This window comes from Nerophis lumbriciformis, linkage group LG12, assembly GCF_033978685.3.
Source record: "Nerophis lumbriciformis linkage group LG12, RoL_Nlum_v2.1, whole genome shotgun sequence".
NCBI lineage: Eukaryota > Metazoa > Chordata > Actinopteri > Syngnathiformes > Syngnathidae > Nerophis > Nerophis lumbriciformis.
In genome coordinates, this window is record NC_084559.2 from 12,101,455 (window position 1) to 12,124,239 (window position 22,785).

The 22,785-nt window shown below is 43.4% G+C and overlaps 2 protein-coding genes across 3 annotated transcripts in view; one reads left to right on the forward strand and one right to left on the reverse strand.

Moving 5' to 3' along the window:
- Nucleotides 1–2,847, forward strand: part of chfr (checkpoint with forkhead and ring finger domains, E3 ubiquitin protein ligase) — a 48,424-nt gene extending 45,577 nt beyond the window's left edge. The window contains exon 18 of the mRNA XM_061985908.2: nt 1,352–2,847. Coding sequence (XP_061841892.1) covers nt 1,352–1,394 — 43 coding nt within the window. The 3' untranslated portion in view covers nt 1,395–2,847. The remainder of the gene's footprint in view (nt 1–1,351) is intronic.
- A 12,314-nt stretch (nt 2,848–15,161) lies between these two features.
- LOC133623011 (uncharacterized) overlaps nt 15,162–22,785 on the reverse strand; it is a 96,686-nt gene continuing 89,062 nt past the window's right edge. Inside the window, exons 6-7 of one of the 2 annotated variants that reach the window (XM_072914300.1) lie at nt 17,821–18,045; nt 15,162–16,450 (exon numbers count right to left, since the gene is read on the reverse strand). In XM_072914300.1, the coding sequence (XP_072770401.1) occupies nt 15,776–16,450; nt 17,821–18,045 (900 nt within the window). In that variant the 3' untranslated portion in view covers nt 15,162–15,775. Of the gene's footprint in view, nt 16,451–17,820; nt 18,049–22,785 lie in introns of both variants that reach the window. The other variant, XM_072914299.1, reaches the window with a different exon arrangement.

Consider the following 22,785-nt stretch of genomic DNA (forward strand, 5'->3'; position numbering starts at 1 on the left):
CTAAAGGCTTAGTGGCCACATGCGTGGACAGCACCTTTTAGCTCTTATTTCCAAAATTGTGTACACTGCTGAATTGGGGTCTTATGGCCACTTATGTGGACACTTATACTGCCATCTGGTGGTGTCAGAAGAGTATAATATACAATGGAATTTGGGGAAAAAAAGTGAAAAAATAAGAATTAGCGTGTCACTAAACATGAAGTACACGTTTGTTACTTATGGACTAAGTACATCATATCAAAAGATGATTCTTAGTTTTTATTCTAATTAGTGTCCAATAAGCCCAAATAGCAAAGAGAAATAAAAATAAAAAAAAGCATGTAAACAAACAGCTTGGGTCTTAAGAGGTCATATTTCACTTCAAAATACATCCTGACAGAACTTTAAATTGAACCGTTTGAGCAAAAAAACCAAAATAAAAGTGCATTAAAGTAACAAAAAATGACAAAAGTTACTATAAATTATGCAAGCAAGTAATATACTGCAATTAATCAGGATTAATCAAAATGCAGAAGTGTAATTCAGCTAAGGAATTAATGATTTCGAAGTCAACAACTGGTTTACTACACTGCAAAAAGTCAGTGTTCAAAAACAAGAAAAAAAAATACAAAAATGAGGGGTATTTTATTTGAACTAAGCAAAATGATCTGCCAATAGAACAAGAAAATTCAGCTTGTCAAGACTTTCCAAAACAAGTCAAATTAGCTAACCTCAATGAACCCCAAAATACCTTAAAATAAGTATATTCTCACTAATAACAAGTGCCCTTTTCTTGGTAGAAAAAAAAAGAGACCTTTTTGCTCAATATGCTGAAAAATATTCTTAAATGAAGTAAATGCTAGTGCCATTATCTTGACATAATGATATGCGCTCGGCATCATGATTTTTTTTTTCATGCTTGAAAAAAGAAATGATTACTTTAAAAAAGTAGTTTTATACTTGTGAGTGTTGATGACACAGTTTATATTCTAGTTTCAAGCATGTTTTACTCAATATAGGTCATCAAATCTCAGCAACAAGCTGTAATATCTTACTGAGATCATTTAGGACCAAAACCCTTAAAACAAGTAAAGCACTCTAACATAAAATCTGCTTAGTGAGAAGAATGATCTTATCAGACAGAAAATAAGAATAATATCACCCTAATTTGAGATATTTCTTCTTACTTAGATTTCACTTTTTGCAGTGTACATGCTGTTAATGTATTTTACCGCTAGATGGAGCCATTGTCACAATGTGTCTGTCATGTGGACAAGCCAGGACAAGTCCCCTGCCCCGTGGGTTCATCTGTCCTGGCTAAACATGATCCATCAGAGGGTGTGTACTTATTTCTGATACGTCTTGTTTTCAGGAAATTCAACCACATATGTGAGCAGACCCGTTTCAAGAGCTGAGCCAACAAAGGCGTCTGCTGGGCTCGCAACACAATGGAGACCCAATCTCACCTGGTTGTGGTGACTAATAGTCCCCTATTATTATTTACTCTCACACGAAACCAATAGTGAACTCTTCCACAGCATTGGGCTGAATCAAGTAGTGCTAGTATGCACTTTATAGCTCAAACAAAAACATTCTCGCCAACTTTTGATATATATTTTTGTAAACTTTACTTTGCTGTTTTGATCTAGGCAGACTGTGTTATGAATAGTTTGGGATGTAACTTAGTGCAATAATTTAGGGATTCCTTCATGCATATTTTAGTTGTATGCATGTTAAAGAATTATTAATAAATATTGATACTCGTTAGATGCGTTTTGGGCAAGATACAAACCGTATTTTTCGGAGTATAAGTCGCACCGGCCGAAAATGCATAATAAAGAAGGAAAAAAACATAAGTCGCACTGGAGTATAAGTCGCATTTTTGGGGGAAATGTATTTGATAAAAGGCAAGACCAAGAATAGACATTTGAAAGGCAATTTAGAATAAATCAAGAATAGTGAACAACAGGCTGAATAAGTGTACGTTATATGAGGCATAAATAACCAACTGGTATGTTAACGTAACATATTATGGTAAGAGTCATTCAAATAACTATAACATATAGAACATGCTATACGTTTACCAAACAATCTGTCACTCCTAATCGCTAAATCCCATGAAATCTTATACGTCTAGTCTCTTACGTGAATGAGATCAATAATATTATAATGTGTTAATAATTTCACACATAAGTCGCTCCTGAGTATAAGTCGCACCCCCGGCCAAACTATGAAAAAAAACTGCGACTTATAGTCCGAAAAATACGGAACTTACCATAAATGTTTTGTGGAGGCATCAGTGAGATGAACGTGTGCCTCTGCTGTACTTTTTACTCTGCATAATTATCCGGATGTAACGCTTCAGAGCAAAGGCAAAATTGTTGCGATCAAATAATGCTAATAATCACTTCCATTTCCTTTGCTGAACACATCAACAAGTACAATCAATAAGAATGGAGGCTATCCTAAATGGCACAGTAGTGTTTCCCACAGGACTGCAATCTGTTTAAATAAAAGCTGGGTGACGTTAAATTAGCACTGTCGCTAAATATGACTTCTGCTTGTCAGAGGCTGGGCTGCACACTTCCATGCCTCACCTTTTCACAGTTGAGGTAATGCACTTGTGGAGGTGAACGTAAGCACAATGCAAGAAACACTTCCTGTCTTTCCCTTGTAATGTGTGGGAATTCTGTACCAAAATGGAAAATGCACTAGCGAAAAAATTTAAATTTAAATTGCACCCCAAATATCTAGATTGGTCTCAAAGTTTCAATCAAAGTTTACTTATATAGCCCTTAATCACAAGTGTCTCAAAGGGCTGCACAAGCTACGACGACGTCCTCGGCTCAGATTCCACATCAGGGCAAGGAAAAACCTTGTCTCAATACTTGCTATACAGGTAAAAGCCAGTAAATTAGAATATTTTGAAAAACTTGATTTATTTCAGTAATTGCATTCAAAAGGTGTAACTTGTACATTATATTTATTCATTGCACACAGACTGATGCATTCAAATGTTTATTTCATTTAATTTTGATGATTTGAAGTGGCAACAAATGAAAATCCAAAATTCCGTGTGTCACAAAATTAGAATATTACTTAAGGCTAATACAAAAAAGGGATTTTTAGAAATGTTGGCCAACTGAAAAGTATGAAAATGGAAAATATGAGCATGTACAATACTCAATACTTGGTTGGAGCTCCTTTTGCCTCAATTACTGCGTTAATGCGGCGTGGCATGGAGTCGATGAGTTTCTGGCACTGCTCAGGTGTTATGAGAGCCCAGGTTGCTCTGATAGTGGCCTTCAACTCTTCTGCGTTTTTGGGTCTGGCATTCTGCATCTTCCTTTTCACAATACCCCACAGATTTTCTATGGGGCTAAGGTCAGGGGAGTTGGCGGGCCAATTTAGAACAGAAATACCATGGTCCGTAAACCAGGCACGGGTAGATTTTGCGCTGTGTGCAGGCGCCAAGTCCTGTTGGAACTTGAAATCTCCATCTCCATAGGGCAGGTCAGCAGCAGGAAGCATGAAGTGCTCTAAAACTTGCTGGTAGACGGCTGCGTTGACCCTGGATCTCAGGAAACAGTGGACCGACACCAGCAGATGACATGGCACCCCAAACCATCACCCAACCATGCAAATTTTGCATTTCCTTTGGAAATCGGGGTCCCAGAGTCTGGAGGAAGACAGGAGAGGCACAGGATCCACGTTGCCTGAAGTCTAGTGTAAAGTTTCCACCATCAGTGATGGTTTGGGGTGCCATGTCATCTGCTGGTGTCGGTCCACTCTGTTTCCTGAGATCCAGGGTCAACGCAGCCGTCTACCAGCAAATTTTAGAGCACTTCATGCTTCCTGCTGCTGACCTGCTCTATGGAGATGGAGATTTCAAGTTCCAACAGGACTTGGCGCCTGCACACAGCGCAAAATCTACCCGTGCCTGGTTTACGGACCATGGTATTTCTGTTCTAAATTGGCCCGCCAACTCCCCTGACCTTAGCCCCATAGAAAATCTGTGGGGTATTGTGAAAAGGAAGATGCAGAATGCCAGACCCAAAAACGCAGAAGAGTTGAAGGCCACTATCAGAGCAACCTGGGCTCTCATAACACCTGAGCAGTGCCAGAAACTCATCGACTCCATGCCACGCCGCATTAACGCAGTAATTGAGGCAAAAGGAGCTCCAACCAAGTATTGAGTATTGTACATGCTCATATTTTTCATTTTCATACTTTTCAGTTGGCCAACATTTCTAAAAATCCCTTTTTTGTATTAGCCTTAAGTAATATTCTAATTTTGTGACACACGGAATTTTGGATTTTCATTTGTTGCCACTTCAAATCATCAAAATTAAATGAAATAAACATTTGAATGCATCAGTCTGTGTGCAATGAATAAATATAATGTACAAATTACACCTTTTGAATGCAATTACTGAAATAAATCAAGTTTTTCAAAATATTCTAATTTACTGGCTTTTACCTGTATATAACAATAAAATAGGCAGACTAGGTGCGTATGAGTTGTGTTAAGAGGCAGCGTTAACCACTCCCTAAACCTGGCACACGCGCTGTTCTGCGTGGAGAAAGTGCATTTTAAATGTCAAGTTATAAATACATGTGAAAGTTTACCGCAAAAGTATTCCTGAACTCTTGGAGTTCTGACATTGGCGATTCCACCAGTTCCCATTTTATATCACAGTGACTCCCGGGGCACACAATGTTGGTGCTCCTCTTAAAAGACCTTTGTACCGGGATCGAATCTTGGTTGAAGCAGAGTTGGGAAGATACATGTTTTTAATGATATTAAAATAGTTATTTTCCACAAAAAAATACTCTCAAACTAATATTTTGTCCATGAATCTGTTTTAGTACAAAACACGTCTCGTCCCGCCCAGTCAATACGTGTGGTGGTCAAGCAAGCTTATGTTTTCAATGTGTACTCGGCGCCATTTAGCCTTTCACGGGCGAAAAAAAAAGCCCTACGCTTGTGTTGTTTTTGGCTGTACGAACCGTTCAAATCGCAGAAAGGATAAACGTTTCTCAAGAGGTAATCAAAAAGGGACGGAAGAGTGCAAGATTTTATGAAACGACAAGAAAAGCATGCAGCTCACACTGTAGTCCAGGCCTGGGCAATTATCTTGCCTCGGGGGGGCCAAATTTAGAGAAAAGAATGTGTCTGGGGGGCCGGTATATCTATATTTAGGAACACTAATACAAACCTCACAATAATGTCGGATTGAATGCTAAAAACGTTATGACAGACCACCTTAAAAAAAGAGTTTTACATTTTTTTACTGAATGAGACACCCAGAATGTGGAATGTACAATATTAACTATGAACGATAAAACACTGAATATTGACAACATATGAACGTCACACCCCCTCTCGATTGACATATTTTACAATCAAGCAAAAGGCAACAAAAATGCAACAAACAAAGCGAAATATGAATGCAAAGGGTAAAAACAACCCCCACCTACAATCTGATACATCTGATTTATGACTAAGCTTTAGAACTTTGTTGTAAAAATCTCCTTACACGTCTGTCCCTGACACAGCTGCTGTGACTTAGATTACCATAGTAACTAATTAGATTACCTTAGTAACTAGTATATCTTGCAAAAGCGCAGATTCCAACCATTGAAATACTTTGTATAGTTCAAGACTTACGGTCATTAGAAAACATCATTGCACATCATTATATCTAAAAAAAAATTATTTGGGAATGTCCGGCAGGCCGATTGAAAAGCTTTAACGGGCCCAGGTGTGCTCTAGTCTAACGGAGCAAAGTCGAACAATGCGTGAGTTTGCAGTGATCACTCCGTTAAAGGTTTGATAGATATACTTTTAATCTTTATTATTTCCCCTTTTAGGTATTATCTTGATATTATTTGTATTTGCTACGAGTGTTTTGAAAAGCACCAACTCGGCAAGTCTCAATAAAAGAAAGCAAATGTCAGCAAAAACCTAAAAGAGTTACCGTATTTTCCGCACCATAAGGCGCCCTGGGTTATAAGCCGCGCCTTCAATGAACGGCATATTTCAAAACTTTGTCCACCTATAAGCCACCCCGTGTTATAAGCCGCATCTAACTGCGCTAAAGGAATGTCAAAAAAACAGTCAGATAGGTCAGTCAAACTTTAATAATATATTAAAAACCAGCGTGATGTGGGCACGCATGGAGTCGTATATCAACATGGACGGAGCTGCGTGAAAAAAGCCACCCGGCCTCTTCGCGTAAACTTAAACTTACCTTAACCACTCGCTCATCTTTTCTTCATCCATCCATCCCTTCGAGTTAGCTTTTATGATGACGCCGGCTGGAAAGGTCTCTTTTGGCAAGGTCTTCCTTTTGAATATCACCATGGGTGGAAGTTTCTGGCCATTAGCATGGCAAGCTAGAACCACAGTGAAGGATGACTTCTCATTCCCTATGGTGCGAATATTCACCGTACGTGCTCCCGTTGTATCCACAGTGCGGTTCACAGGAATATCAAAAGTCAGTGGAACCTCGTCCATGTTGATAATGTTCTCTGGCCGGATCTTTTTTTCAGCTATCTTGTTTTTACAATATGCACGGAAAGTAGCCAGCTTTTCTTGAAAGTCTTTAGGCAGTTTCTGTGAAATAGTAATCCGTGTGCGGACGGAGAGATTGCGTCTTTTCATGAACCGGATCACTGTCGCTTAGTAGGAGCCATTTTGTGGTCTTTACAGATGTAAACACACAAAGGAAATGAAACGTACGGTAATATCCGCGCGCTTCTTCTTCTTCTTCTACGCGGGCGGGTGGTTGCTTACAGTAGAAGAAGAAGCGCTTCCTGTTCTATGGGGGCGGGTGCTTACCTTGGCGGTTGCTTGCGTAGAAGAAGAAGCGCTTCCTGTTCTACCGGGAAAAAAGATGGCGGCTGTTTACCGAAGTTGCGAGACCGAAACTTTATGAAAATGAATCTTAATATTTATCCATATATAAAGCGCACCGGGTTATAAGGCGCACTGTCAGCTTTTGAGAAAATTTGTGGTTTTTAGGTGCGCCTTATAGTGCGGAAAATACGGTAAGCTTTTACCAAAGGCAGCAATCAAAAATGAAGCTTTCAGCACATACACGATGTTGACATCTGTAGTTATATTTTGATAAGACGGGAAAATCACACTACTCATAAACGGCGCCTGCAACAGCAACAAACATGCGCAAAGTAAAATCACGAAATGCAACCTTACCCGAGCAAAAACGATGCATATTTATCTAGGAGAATCTTGATACCAATTTCCTTGACCCAGCCACACACAAAGAAGTTGTAGACCTCCATGCTTTTCCAAGTTTCCATCTGTTTTGTCCTATAGATTGGTGTCTGGAGCACAATCGTTTTGCCTGAGAACGCGATCGAATCCTTAATATCACTCGACAAATCTTATTTTGATAAATACTGGGATCTATTTTTATATTGCATAGTTACATTTTTTTTGCTCGTATCTGCTTTTTGCAGGAAGATTTAAGCCTCGTTGTACTCGGATAGTTTGCGCGCTGCTTGCTGTACAACAGCCACCTTGGCTTGGTTGACCACCACTGGTTTTCACTTTGGCAAGAAGTCACGTGTCGGAATGAATATAAGCAATAAGAATTGTTTCACATTAATGAAAAAATCCGGTAACGATACATACTGGTCTATTTGTAGCAGGCCAAACTAATTTGTGACTGTATAGAAAATAAAACAAATAGATGAGTGGAAAACACTGCTATAGAATAGAATAGAAAGTACTTTATTGATCCCGGGGGGAAATTCAGCACAACAGTTCGCTCACAATAGACAATAATAATATATTATTATTATTATACTTAGCAGTTGTAGTTAACTTTGCCACTTTGCTTACCATGCAAGATGGGATAATTTAGCAAATATGTCTTGTCAATTCCCTTTGCATGGGGGCAGCCGATAGGTTGTTACCGTATTTTCCGCACCATAAGGCGCCCGTTATAAGCCGCGCCTTCAATGAACGGCATATTTCAAAACTTTGTCCACCTATAAGCCGCCCCGTGTTGTAAGCCGCATCTAACTGCGCTAAAGGAATGTCAAAAAAACAGTCATGGAATCGTATATCAACATGGACGGAGCTGCTGAAAAAAGCCACCCGGCCTCTTCGCGTAAACTTAAACTTACCTTAACCACTCGCTCATCTTTTCTTCATCCATCCCTTCGAGTTAGCTTTTATGATGACGCCGGCTGGAAAGGTCTCTTTTGGCAAGGTCTTCCTTTTGAATATCACCATGGGTGGAAATTTCTGGCCATTACCATGGCAAGCTAGAACCACAGTGAAGGATGACTTCTCATTCCCTATGGTGCGAATATTCACCGTACGTGCTCCTGTTGTATCCACAGTGCGGTTCACAGGAATATCAAAAGTCAGTGGAACCTCGTCCATGTTGATAATGTTCTCTGGCCGGATCTTTTTTTCAGCTATCTTGTTTTTACAATATGCACGGAAAGTAGCCAGCTTTTCTTGAAAGTCTTTAGGCAGTTGCTGTGAAATAGTAATCCGTGTGCGGATGGAGAGATTGCGTCTTTTCATGAACCGGATCCCTGTCGCTTAGTAGGAGCCATTTTGTGGTCTTTACAGATGTAAACACACAAAGGAAATGAAACGTACGGTAATATCCACGCGCTTCTTCTTCTTCTACGCGGGCGGGTGGTTGCTTACAGTAGAAGAAGAAGCGCTTCCTGTTCTATGGGGGCGGGTGCTTACCTTGGCGGTTGCTTGCGTAGAAGAAGAAGCGCTTCCTGTTCTACCGGGAAAAAAGATGGCGGCTGTTTACTGAAGTTGCGAGACCGAAACTTTATGAAAATGAATCTTAATATTTATCCATATATAAAGCGCACCGGGTTATAAGGCGCATTGTCAGCTTTTGAGAAAATTTGTGGTTTTTAGGTGCGCCTTATAGTGCGGAAAATACGGTAGTTTAGGTGTTCTCTGGTTTCTCAGGTAAACAATGCTACTGTAAAAGTGTCGTATTAAAAAAAAGATAAGGGGCACTTGTTTGTGCACACGTTTCGATATCATTTCTTTCTTTAAAAAAAGTAGCCCAAGCCCTCTGTTGTTTTTAAGTTGTGGATGATTGATACAAGAGGCCTTATACGATAAAAAAGAAAGTCAGTGTTTGTTTTGTCTTTTTGGTCACTTTAATTGGTGTGTAGAACTGCTGGTGGATATGAAGAAACTGTTAAACAGTCTTAGTGAATCCTGCATGGACTATTTGAAATGTTTGTCTTCATTCAGGTTGTTTCTAAAAATTGAGTATGTAGTGTTCTGGAATGCAGGTAGTCATATTTTGTAATTTATTCTTTTGTTGTTGTTTTTAGTTTTAGTGGCAATAGTCAACAGTCCAGCTTGTTTTGAATGAGCATTTTCTTCCCTCTGCCCAGGGGTTTAAATGACTTTAGGTGTTAAAGTTTTTTTTTTTTTACCCCCTTAGTCATGGTGTAAGGACCATTCTAGCATTCCATAGCAGCTCAGACCCCCTACACAAGTCCAGTCGATCCCCCCCGACAGAAGGACTGAGTTTTAATTATTCCCCACTGGAGATCTGGGCACTCTAAGCCAACAACAGTACCAAGCCGCTCCAATCAGGAATTGGTATTAAAGAGGCTTTGGAGTAGTACTTTGCATTTGCCAGGAGACAGGATGTTGTATACTAACGCAAACATTTACTCACTTTGTGTGTAAAAGTCTGAACAACAAACGGGTGGAAGCAGAGTTCATTCTACCTCGTAAGCGCCTCCCTAGGAAGTAGGCTTCAGAGGTGCCTTCATGTCTTCTGTGATGTCAGCAACTTTATGCAAGCACTTGGTTTATGCTGTGCCATCAGGTCCAGTTAGATGCATGTAGACTAGAAGGCACACAAAATAAATGTGCTGTATTAACAAAAGTACGATGGTATTTGACATGCATGTGGATCCGGTTTGCCTTTTTGAATTTACATTAAAAACTGGAACTATCGGTCTTGTCTTGGCTTTTATTCCTTGTTTATTTTTCAACCAGTGAAAAGAAACATGCATGGTCACTCAATAGAAAAAATAAAATATTTCTAATGGATCATCACAATACGGAGGTCCTGAGCAGTCCTGGGTTCAATCCCGGGCTCGGGATCTTTCTGTGTGGAGTTTGCATGTTCTCCCCGTGACTGCGTGGGTTCCCTCCGGGTACTCCGGCTTCCTCCCACCTCCAAAAACATGCACCTGGGGATAGGTTGATTGGCAACACTAAATTGGTCCTAGTGTGTGAATGTGAGTGTGAGTGTTGTCTGTCTATCTGTGTTGGCCCTGCGATGAGGTGGCGACTTGTCCAGGGTGTACCCCGACCTCGCGTGGACATCGGGGGCGGTGCCTCTGGATTGGCAGACCGGGGTGGTGGTTCCTCTCTTTAAGAGGGGGAACCGGAGGGTGTGTTCTAACTATCGTGGGATCACACTCCTCAGCCTTCCCGGTAAGGTCTATTCAGGTGTACTGGAGAGGAGGCTACACCGGATAGTCGAACCTCGGATTCAGGAGGAACAGTGTGGTTTTCGTCCTGGTCGTGGAACTGTGGACCAGCTCTATACTCTCGGCAGGGTCCTTGAGGGTGCATGGGAGTTTGCCCAACCAGTCTACATGTGTTTTGTGGACTTGGAGAAGGCATTCGACCGTGTCCCTCGGGAAGTCCTGTGGGGAGTGCTCAGAGAGTATGGGGTATCGGACTGTCTGATTGTGGCAGTCCGCTCCCTGTATGCTCAGTGCCAGAGCTTGGTCCGCATTGCCGGCAGTAAGTCGGACACGTTTCCAGTGAGGGTTGGACTCCGCCAAGGCTGCCCTTTGTCACCGATTCTGTTCATAACTTTTATGGACAGAATTTCTAGGCGCAGTCAAGGCGTTGAGGGGATCTGGTTTGGTGGCTGTAGGATTAGGTCTCTGCTTTTTGCAGATGATGTGGTCCTGATGGCTTCATCTGGCCAGGATCTTCAGCTCTCACTGGATCGGTTCGCAGCCGAGTGTGAAGCGACTGGGATGAGAATCAGCACCTCCAAGTCCGAGTCCATGGTTCTCGCCCGGAAAAGGGTGGAGTGCCATCTCCGGGTTGGGGAGGAGATCTTGCCCCAAGTGGAGGAGTTCAAGAACCTCGGAGTCTTGTTCACGAGTGATGGAAGAGTGGATCGTGAGATTGACAGGCGGATCGGTGCGGCGTCTTCAGTAATGCGGACGCTGTATCGATCCGTTGTGGTGAAGAAGGAGCTGAGCCGAAAGGCAAAGCTCTCAATTTACCGGTCGATCTACGTTCCCATCCTCACCTATGGTCATGAGCTTTGGGTTATGACCGAAAGGACAAGATCACGGGTACAAGCGGCCGAAATGAGTTTCCTCTGCCGGGTGGCGGAGCTCTCCCTTAGAGATAGGGTGAGAAGCTCTGCCATCCGGGGGGAGCTCAAAGTAGCCGCTGCCCCTCCACATCGAGAGGAGCCAGATGAGGTGGTTCGGGCATCTGGTCAGGATGCCACCCGAACGCCTCCCTAGGGAGGTGTTGTAGGGCACGTCCGACCGGTAGGAGGCCGCGGGGAAGACCCAGGACACGTTGGGAAGACTATGTCTCCCGGCTGGCCTGGGAACGCCTCGGGGTCCCACAGGAAGAGCTGGACGAAGTGGCTGGGGAGAGGGAAGTCTGGGCTTCCCTGCTGAGGCTGCTGACCCCGCGACCCGACCTCGGATAAGCGGAAGAAGATGGATGGATGGTACCCCGACCTCCGCCCGATTGTAGCTGAGATAGGCTCCAGCACTCTCCGCGACCCCGAACTGGACAAGCGGTAGAAAATGGATGGATGGATCATTTGAAAGGCAAAAGCATGAAAAGTAACCATGAATATTTGCCTGGAACTCACCACCACTTAGGCGTCTCAGAAGCCACCTCAATTGGCTTCTCATAGTGTGGAGAAAGAACTCTGTCCACCACTATGGTCCGATCCAGCAAACACATTACTGCGCCAGTCCACTGGCCGAGCCCATATTCCTTGTAAAGAAGACCCTGAGAAACTTAAACCCCGCTTCAAGACTTTCCAACTTTTTAAAGTTGAGAACCGTGGCTCGAGGTTGGGATGTGCTTCACAGTTGGGGTGTCTGCAAATAGAGACAAGATCTGATGGCCCCAAAACTAAATACCCTCAACACCTTGGCTGTGCCTAGAAATTATCTTGAAAACAATAATGAACAGAAACAGTGGCAAAGGCATCATTGGAAGCTGGAACCTTCCAGTACTCTCGGTAGGGCATAGAGCTGTTACAGTGTTCCATGACCAGGACACAAATCACATTGCACCTCCTTTCCCATGGAGGCTCAGGAGTATGATCTCCTGTAGTTGGACCCCACCCTTTTTGAAAAGCAGGACCGCTGCCCCAGTCTGCCAATCCAGAGGTGCTGTATCTAATTCCCACGCAATATTAGAGAGACAGTCCCACAACATCTAGAGCTGAAGGTCTTCATGGTGAATCTCTCACACCTCCAGGGCCTACCTCATCAGCCACATGTCTGTATTCACGTCCTTTAGACTTTTCCTCTTAAGAAAGATGTCAGCAAAGAAGAGCCTCAAGGTATTCCTTCCACCGCCCAACTTCCTCCTGGTAAAGGGCCTAAACTTGTGACTACATTTTAGATCAGCTTCTTCAGTAACAAAAGCATGAAGTTCAGCCCATTCCGACTCGACATGCAAGTGGAGTTCTGCCGGAGGTCTGAGTTGAAGACTCTGCCAAACGTTTCCAGCATACCTTCACTACATGTTTTGTTGCATCCTTTCCTGCCGAGCTACCTCAACTGGCTCTTCTCAATGCGAAGGAGCAGCCTTGCCACTCTTGAGCTACTCCCGGATGACTGAGACAAAGAAGTACATTTATTTCGGCTGTTTGATCTTGCTCTTCCGGCCACTACCCAAAGCTTTTAACAGTAGGTCAGGTGAGGAACATAGATGGAACAGCATACGGTAAAGCTTTACCTTGTGGCTCAGCCTTTGTTACATTACTGCACCAACTCATCTGTTGATCTTCAATCAATCAATCAATCAATGTTTATTTATATAGCCCTAAATCACAAGTGTCTCAAAGGGCTGCACAAGCCACAACGACATCCTCGGTACAAAGCCCACATAAGGGCAAGGAAAAACTCACCCCAGTGGGACGTCGATGTGAATGACTATGAGAAACCTTGGAGAGGACCGCATATGTGGGTAACCCCCCCCCCCTCTAGGGGAGACCGAAAGCAATGGATGTCGAGTGGGTCTGACATAATATTGTGAGAGTCCAGTCCATAGTGGATCCAACATAATAGTAAGAGTCCAGTCCATAGTGGGGCCAGCAGGACACCATCCCGAGGGGAGACGGGTCAGCAGCGCAGAGATGTTCCCAGCCAATGCACAGGCGAGCGGTCCACCCCGGGTCCCGACTCTGGACAGCCAGCACTTCATCCATGGCCACCGGACCTGTGCCCCCCCCCCCCCCCCCTCCACAAGGAAAAGGGGAGCAGAGGACAGAAGAAAAGAAACGGCAGATCAACTGGTCTAACAGGGGGGCTATTTAAAGGCTAGAGTATACAAATGAGTTTTAAGATGGGACTTAAATGCTTCTACTGAGGTAGCATCTCTAATTGTTACCGGGAGGGCATTCCATAGTACTGGAGCCCCAATAGAAAACGCTCTATAGCCCGCAGACTTTTTTGGGGCTCTGGGAATCACTAATAAGCCGGAGTTCTTTGAACGCAGATTTCTTGCCGGGACATATGGTACAATGCAATCGACAAGATAGGACGGAGCTAGACCGTGTAGTATTTTATACGTAAGTAGTAAAACCATAAAGTCACATCTTAAGTGCACAGGAAGCCAGTGCAGGTGAGCCAGTATAGGTATGTTTATAAGTATATAAAGGTATATACAGTATAGGTATGTTTATAAGTATATAAAGGTATATACAGTATAGGCGTAATATGATCAAACTTTCTTGTTCTTGTCAAAAGTCTAGCAGCCGCATTTTGTACCAACTGTAATCTTTTAATGCTAGACATAGGGAGACCCGAAAATAATACGTTACAGTAGTCGAGACGTAACGAACGCATGAATAATGATCTCAGCGTCGCTAGTGGATAAAATAGAACAAAATTTAGCGATATTACGGAGATGAAAGAAGGCCGTTTTAGTAACACTCTTAATGTGTGACTCCAAGGAGAAAGTTGGGTCGAAAATAATACCCAGATTCTTTACTGATTCGCCTTGTGTAATTGTTTGGTTGTCAAATGTTAAGGTGGTATTATTAAAATAAATGTCGGTGTTTAGCAGGACCGATAATCAGCATTTCCGTTTTCTTGGCATTGAGTTGCAAGAAGTTAGCGGACATCCATTGTTTAATTTCATTAAGACACGCCTCCAGCTGACTACAATCCGGCGTGTTGGTCAGCTTTAGGGGCATGTAGAGTTGGGTGTCATCAGCATAACAATGAAAGCTAACACCGTATTTGCGTATGATGTCGCCTAGCGGCAGCATGTAAATACTAAAGAATACAGGGCCAAGAACCGAACCCTGAGGAACTCCGCACTAACCTTGACATAGTCCGAGGTCACATTAATATGGGAGACGCACTGCATCCTGTCAGTAAGATAAGAGTTAAACCACGACAAAGCTAAGTCTGACATACCAATACGTGTTTTGATACGCTCTAATAAAATATTATGATCGAGGGTATCGAAAGCAGCGCTAAGATCAAGAAGCAGCAACATAGATGACGCATCAGAATCCATCGTTAGCAGTAGATCATTAGTCATTTTTGCGAGGGCTGTCGCCGTCCCTCGCTCGTGAACAAAATCCCAAAATTTGAACTACTTCACCTGGGTCAAGACATCTCTCCCAACCCGAAGGGGGCAATCCACTGAAGTGTATTTCTGGTCTTGTCAGCCCCTCCCAGGCAGGAGGGCAACACGGCAGTGCGGCTGGATCAAAAGAGCTGAACAAAAAAGTTGCTTTATTACAAGCGAGCGTCATTAAACACGTTTGCAGTACCCAGAGGAGCCCTAGGTTAAAAATGAAGGACTCCTATGGGAACACAGCTCATCAGTGAAACTAAATGGAGCTGATGATTTCATCATATTAGAAACATGAAGTACTACACATGAGAATGACAGCCTTTATTTAAACTTTACATTATTCCATGTCAACTCATTTAATAAATACTATTGTGATTGCTATTTCTTTTTCTTTAAACTAGATTTAACTAGAAATGTACATTAGTATATGCTTTACAGTATTTTGATTTCCCTTTCATAATCCAGGAAATGTATATATAGTTCATAAGCGATACATGTATGATTTATACTTTACAGAACAAATCTGGGTAACAAGTCTTGGAAGTCCTGTAAAAACAAACAAAAGGTCAGAAGACGACACGTGATGGAAAAAGGTATTGACACATATTACAATATTCACATTGAACGAATAACTGAAAAGTAGTGCAGTGTTTGGAGTACAATTTACCAAAATATATGAAAATGATCAATAAACCCCGTTTAAAAAAGTGCTCCTAAAAGTTGGGATTTTAGTGTACAATCCAAAATACTGTTCTTTGTTGTAAGCCTTTTTAAAACATGACACCACAGCAGTATGGACCTCGGCATATATCAAGCAGCATCCAGAACGCGTATTCCAGAAAGTAATCAACTTGCGAGTAAATTCTGTCAAAGGTTTTGAGATCAAACAAAGGGGCTTTCATGAAAAGGCCCACCACAGTCTTGTTGGGACCTTCTTGGTCACATGTGGTTGATGCACAACACTGCGGACTGACTGAGAGGCAGCTGGCAGCCGCTGATGGTGTTTGACTCGGTCATGGTGGTATTGGAAGGGAGTGGACAAACCCCACCTGACATCGGACTCCCGCATGCCCTCCACTCCGGTCTAGCCCTCTGGTTCTGAGGGCTGAGGCTGGAATTAGCGCTAGTAGGTCTTTTTCCCTCGAATGTCTCTCGCACTAGTCCGTTCAGGATGGTGGCGTTAGGGGTTTGAGTTAGGTGTTCAGCTAAGACCAAAGGCTGCCGGTCCTCTTCCTCGGAAATGGCAAACACAGGCAGGTGTTCGCCCTCTCCTGGGAAGTCGTGCCTCTTGGCAGCCTGGCCGCCCTCCACGGGGCACTGGATGGAGGAAGCAGACGAGATGGGCTCCGGTTGGGAACTCTGGCCATGACTGAGCCCAGAGGACTTTGATGCGTCCGCCGTCCCAGAGAACAGACCGAAGCAAGGCCCTGTGAAGCGGGAGCGGCGCAGGTTGCTGGCTGAGTTGAGACGCCGCTGCCTTTGGGCAGCCTGAGCCAGTGGATAGGAAGCGTTGCTGATAGGAGAGTCGGACATGGTGCTGCGGTCCATTTTGGCCGCCAGGTGAACATCGGAGAAAGACTTCCTGTTGTTGTCCGCCACCAAACAGGGAGGAGCCTGGAATGATAAGGAGACTTGTTTTTCTTGAACAATTGGCCATTTTACATCACATTTTAGTAAAAGTATTCATATCATGCCGACAAAGACACTGAAAAGGTTTGTTATTGTTTGTGCAATGGCGCCATCTTTTGGACAAGTTCGCTCGGGTTGACAATGTACTTCCCATTTTGTGCCGGAAGTATTTTCTTTCACAGCGTTTCTGCTCGAAAGGATTCTTCATTCATTACTCTTAAGCAACGTTTAAGAGCCACTTCGTCCAGCTCCTCCTGGGGGATCCCGAGGCGTTCCCTGGCCAGCCGGGAGACATAGTCTTCCCAACGTGTCTTGGGTCTTCCCCGTGGCCTCCTGCCGGACGTGCCCTAAACACCTCCCTAGGGAGGCGTTCGGGTGGCATCCTGACCAGATGCCCGAACCACCTCATCTGGCTCCTCTCAATGTGGAGGAGCAGCTTTGAGCTCCTCCCGGATGCCAGAGCTTCTCACCCTATCTCTAAGGGAGAGACCCGGCGGAGGAAACTCATTTCGGCCGCTTGTACCCGTGATCTTGTCCTTTCGGTCATAACCCAAAGCTCATGACCATAGGTGAGGATGGGAACGTAGATCGACCGGTAAATTGAGAGGTTTGCCTTCCGGCTCAGCTCCTTCTTCACCACAACGGATCAATACAGAGTCCGCATTACTGAAGACGCCGCACCGATCCGCCTGTCGATCTCACGATCCACTCTTCCCTCACTCGTGAACGAGACTCAGAGGTACTTGAACTCCTCCACTTGGGGCAAGATCTCCTCCCCAACCTGGAGATGGCACTCCACCTTTTCCCGGGCGAGAACCATGGACTCGGACTTGGAGGTGCTGATTCCCATCCCAGTCGCTTCACACTCGGCTGCGAACCGATCCAGTGAGAGCTGAAGATCTTGGCCAGATGAAGCCATCAGGACCACATCATCTGCAAAAAGCAAAGACCTAATCCTGCAGCCACCAAACCGGATGCCCTCAACGCCTTGACTGCGCCTAGAAATTCTGTCCATAAAAGTTATGAACAGAATCGGTGACAAAGGGCAGCCTTGGCGGAGTCCAACCCTCACTGGAAACTTGTCCGACTTACTGCCGGCAATGCGGACCAAGCTCTGACACTGATCATACAGGGAGCGGACCGCCACAATCAGACAGTCTGATACCCCATACTCTCTGAGCACTCCCCACAGGACTTCCCGGGGGACACGGTCGAATGCCTTCTCAAATTTGGTCGGGGCGGGTTTAAATACCTGTATAGCCCGAAAAATATGGTAGTCAAGTGTGTAATTTTGAGAAGTGGGGAAAAAGGTGGAGCAAAAAATGATTATGGTTATTATTATTATTATTACTGACGCTGTCCACCAGCTTGGTGAAAGGGCTGGTAGAGTTCCAGCTGCACCACTTCTTATGGAGCTGCGGCAGCGGGGGGAGGAAGTCCTGGAAGGTGCGCACGCTCCACGCTCTTGGTCTGGAAAGGCTGGCGCCGGAGGGACCGGGAGGTAAATTGGAGGAGTGCGGTGGGGTCCAATCGCCCACGGAACTGAGACCGGTGTCACTGTGCCTCAAGAACCTCTCCCTCTGCTAGGACACAACATGCCACAGGTAAGCGTTAAAATGCACAAAGAAAGAGACACCGGGTAAACTATGCTAAGCCACGCTGATGCTACGTCTGTTATTAATAATCAATGAAAACAGGTCAAAATAGGACTTTAGATAATACTCAAAATCACAAGTAAGACATTCTGACAATTAAATTCCATTTGTGTCAAAATGGTGGGGTCTTTTTTAAAAGTGGATTTCAATTATGCAAGCAAGTAATAATCAGATATTGCAGAGCTCAGAATTAAGCATCCAGCAGTGGTTTGTCATCCATAAAGTACTGTTCAAAGTGGGATATTTATATCAAATGCAGCATATTAATATACAAAACGCAAAACCAGTGAAGTTGGCACGTTGTGTAATTCGTAAATAAAAACAGAATACAATGATTTGCAAATCCTTTTCAACTTATATTCAATTGAATAGACAAGATATTTAATGTTCACACTTTCAAATAATCATTAATTTAGAATTTAATGGCAGCAACACATTGCAAAAAAGTTGTCACAGGGGCATTTTTACCACTGTGTTACATGGCCTTTCCTTTTAACAACACTCAGTAAACGTTTGGGAACTGTTGTAACAGGTGGCTTGGCATTGTCTTGCTGAAATAAGCAGGGGCGTCCATGATAACATTGCTTGGATGGCAACATATGTTGCTCCAAAAGCTGTATGTACTAGAGATGCGCGGTTTGCGGGCACAACCGCGGAGTCCGCGGATTATCCGCGAATCGGGCGGATGAAATTTTTAAAAAATTAGATTTTATCAGCGGGTCGGGTCGGGCGATTGAAATTTTAAAAAATTAGATTTTAAATAGATTCAGGCGGGTGGCAGTTAAACCAATTCGGAAATATATATACATAGTTAAATGTTGTTACCCACATACGAAAAACGAGCAGGCACCTGCAGCATATGCCACAACAGAAGAAAAAAAAAAAAAGAGATGGACACTTTTACGGAGCAGAGAAGGGACGCCTCGCCGGGGTCCGGGACCGAGGCCCCTTCCCCCGAGAGGGCCCCACCGGGAGTCGTAGCTGAGGCGATCCGCGAGAAGGGCCCGACGCACGTCCAGGGTCACCCACCGCACCGACACCCCGCCTCGTCCACCTTCGCCGCGGCTGGCGTCACGCGCAGCAGGTAAGCAGCTTACCTGCCCGCCACCCCCGTGGCCGGGGGCTCGTAACAGGGGTCACTCCGCGCGCTCCGCCCGCGCAGCTTACCTGCCCGCCACCCCTGTTGCCGGGGGCGCGTAACAGGGGTCACTCCGCGCGCAGTGCGCTCACGAAAGGGGTGGGGCTCACCCTGGTTGATATAGACAGCAGCTAGGACGGTGGCCATGGAAGTCGGAACCCGCTAAGGAGTGTGTAACAACCCACCTGCCGAATCAACTAGCCCTGAAAATGGATGGCGCTGGAGCGTCGGGCCCATATACCCGGCCGTCGCCGGCAGCGAGACGCGCTTGGAGGTGCGCTCAGCGCGGCTCCCATATGATTGCGCACTGGTGTGCGTCTGGGTCGTGACAGCGTGGCACGCGAATGTCTGTGCTGCATTGGATCAGTCTCCTTTCTTTAACAGGCAAAAGCTTTATAACCTCACTAATGCCTTGCATCGTCTATATTAGATATATAACAACGGGCGGGTGCGGGCGGATGCGGTTCTGATCAAATGTTAGATCGGGTGGATTGCGGATGGTTGACGACTTTCTGATGCGGTTGCGGATGAAATAATTGCCTATCCGCGCATCTCTAGTATGTACCTTTCAGCATTAATGGTGCATGTCTTGGGCACTAATACACCCCCATACCATCACACATGCTGGCTTTTGAACTTTGCACCTATAACAATCCGGATGGTTGTTTTTCCTCTTTGTTCCGGAGGACACGACGTCCACATTTTCCAAAAACAATTTGAAATGTGGACTCGTCAGACCACAGAACACTTTTCCACTTTGTATCAGTCCATCTTAGATGAGCTCAGGCCCAGCGAAGCCAACGGCGTTTCTGGGTGTTGTTGATAAACGTTTTTTTTCGCCTTGCATAGGAGAGTTTTAACTTGCACTTACAGATGTAGCGACCAACTCTAGTTACTGACAGTGGGTTTCTGAAGTGTTCCTGAGCCCATGTGGTGATATCCTTTACACACTGATGTCTCTTGTTGATGCAGTACGGCCTGAGGGATCGAATGTCACGGGCTTAGCTGCTTACGTGCAGTGATTTCTCCACATTCTCTGATGAAATTACGGAGCGTAGATGGTGAAATCCCTAAATTCCTTGCAATAGCTGGTTGAGAAAGGTTTTTCTTAAACTGTTCAACAATTTGCTCACGCATTTGTTGACAAAGTGGCGACCCTCGCCCCATCCTTGTTTGTGAATGACTGAGCATTTCATGGAATCTACTTTTATACCCAAATCATGGCACCCACCTGTTCCAAAATTAGCCTGCACACCTGTGGGATGTTCCAAATAAGTGTTTGATGAGCATTCCTCAACTTTATCAGTCTTTTTTGCCACCTTTCCCAACTTCTTTGTCACGTGTTGCTGGCATCAGATTCTAAAGTTAATGATTATTTATTATTATCAGTTTGAACATCAAATATGTTGTCTTTGTAGCATATTCAATTGAATATGGGTTGAAAATGATTTGCAAATCATTGTATTCCGTTTATATTTACATCTAACACAATTTCCCAACTCATATGGAAACGGGGTTTGTAGTAGCAAACCAAAATGAAAATGGTCGTGCTTTTAGTGTTTGTTTCATGACTTGAGTCCCCTTTGGCTGGCGGGCGCCAAGGAAGGCTGATTGTGAGCGACAGGCCGGGCGTGTGCAGGCGCCGTTATCCTTCCCGATCAGTCAGCTGCTATTATTCCAGGCAGGGTGAAGGTTTTAGGGGCTGCTCACCCCATCAGTGGGCGAACAAGCCGAGAATAATCCTTACCGCAGAGTCACTAACAGCTAGCTTTGTCTAGACAAGAATTAGCCGGGGGGGTTTAAATAAAGTGTTCCTGTGGCCACTAAAGCCCCTGGAACACAATGAGTACTTTTTAGCTTCCATACGCAAGGTGACAAATCAGCCCTACACTGCAAAAAGTGAAATCTAAGTAAGATGAAATATCTCAAATAAGGGTGATATTTGCTTATTTTCTGTCTGATAAGATAATTCTTCTCACTAAGCAGATTTTATGTTAGAGTGTTTTACTTGTTTTAAGTGTTCTAAATGATCTCAGTAAGATATTCCAGCTTGTTGCTGAGATTTGATGACCTATATTGAGTAAAACATGCTTGAAACTAGAATATCAAGTGTTGCAAATCTGTGTCATCAACACTCACAAGTATAAAAATACTTTTTTAAAGTCATCATTTCTTATTTCAAGCATGAAATAAAAATCATGACTTTGACACAATTGTGTCTCATAATTAAAACAGATGACAGCCAAATGGACTTTGTTTTATTTTCAATGAAACAATAGAAAATAGGTACTCATATAGTAGTACAGTTGGCACAGTACAGTAAACTGACAGTTAATATTTAAACATGTGACATTTCAAACAATTTTGAACAGAAATAGTTCATGCACATTCAGATAAATTCTTCAAAATTACAATTAAAAAAATGTTGGCCGGGGGCCGGGCTGTATATATGCGCACTAATTGACTGATAGAGCTTGCACTTGGCGCGATGATGTCATGTTATCCATGGAAAAATGCATTTTTAGACAATATGATTTGCCTGAGCGGCTAGGAGACCCCGAGAGTAACCCCTAATTTTTGTATTTTTTGTTTTTGTTTTTGAACACTGACTTTTTGCAGTATATATATATATATATATATATATATTTTTTTTTTTTTTTCCTTGCGCACTAATGGACTGAAAGAGCACGCACTTGGCGTGATGATGTCATGTTATCCATGGAAAAGTGCATTTTTAGACCATATGATTTGCCTGAGCGGCTAGTAGACCCCGAGAGTAACCCCTAATTTTTGTATTTTTTTTGTTTTGTTTTTGAACACTGACTTTTTGCAGTATATATACAGTATATATATATATATATATATATATATATATATATATATATATATATATATATATATTTTATTTTTTTTCCTTGCGCACTAATGGACTGAAAGAGCTTGCACTTGGCGCAATGATGTCATGTTATCCATGGAAAAATGCATTTTTAGACAATATGATTTGCCTGAGCGGCTAGGAGACCCCGAGAGTAACCCCTAATTTTTTATTTATTTTTTTTTTTTTTTTTGAACACTGACTTTTTGCAGTATATATATATATATATATATATATTTTTTTTTTTTTTTTTTTTTTTTTTTTTCTCGCGCACTAATGGACTGAAAGAGCTTGCACTTGATGCGATGATGTCATGTTATCCATGGAAAAATGCATTTTTAGACAATGTGATTTGCCTGAGCGGCTAGGAGACCCCGAGAGTAACCCCTAATTTTTGTATTTTTGTTTTTTGTTTTTGAACACTGACTTTTTGCAGTATATATATATATATATATATATATATATATATATATATATATATATATATATATATATATAATATATATATTTTTTTTTTTTCTCCTTGCGCACTAATGGACTGAAAGAGCTTGCACTTGGCGCGATGATGTCATGTTATCCATGGAAAAATGCATTTTTAGACAATGTGATTTGCCTGAGCGGCTAGGAGACCCCGAGAGTAACCCCTAATTTT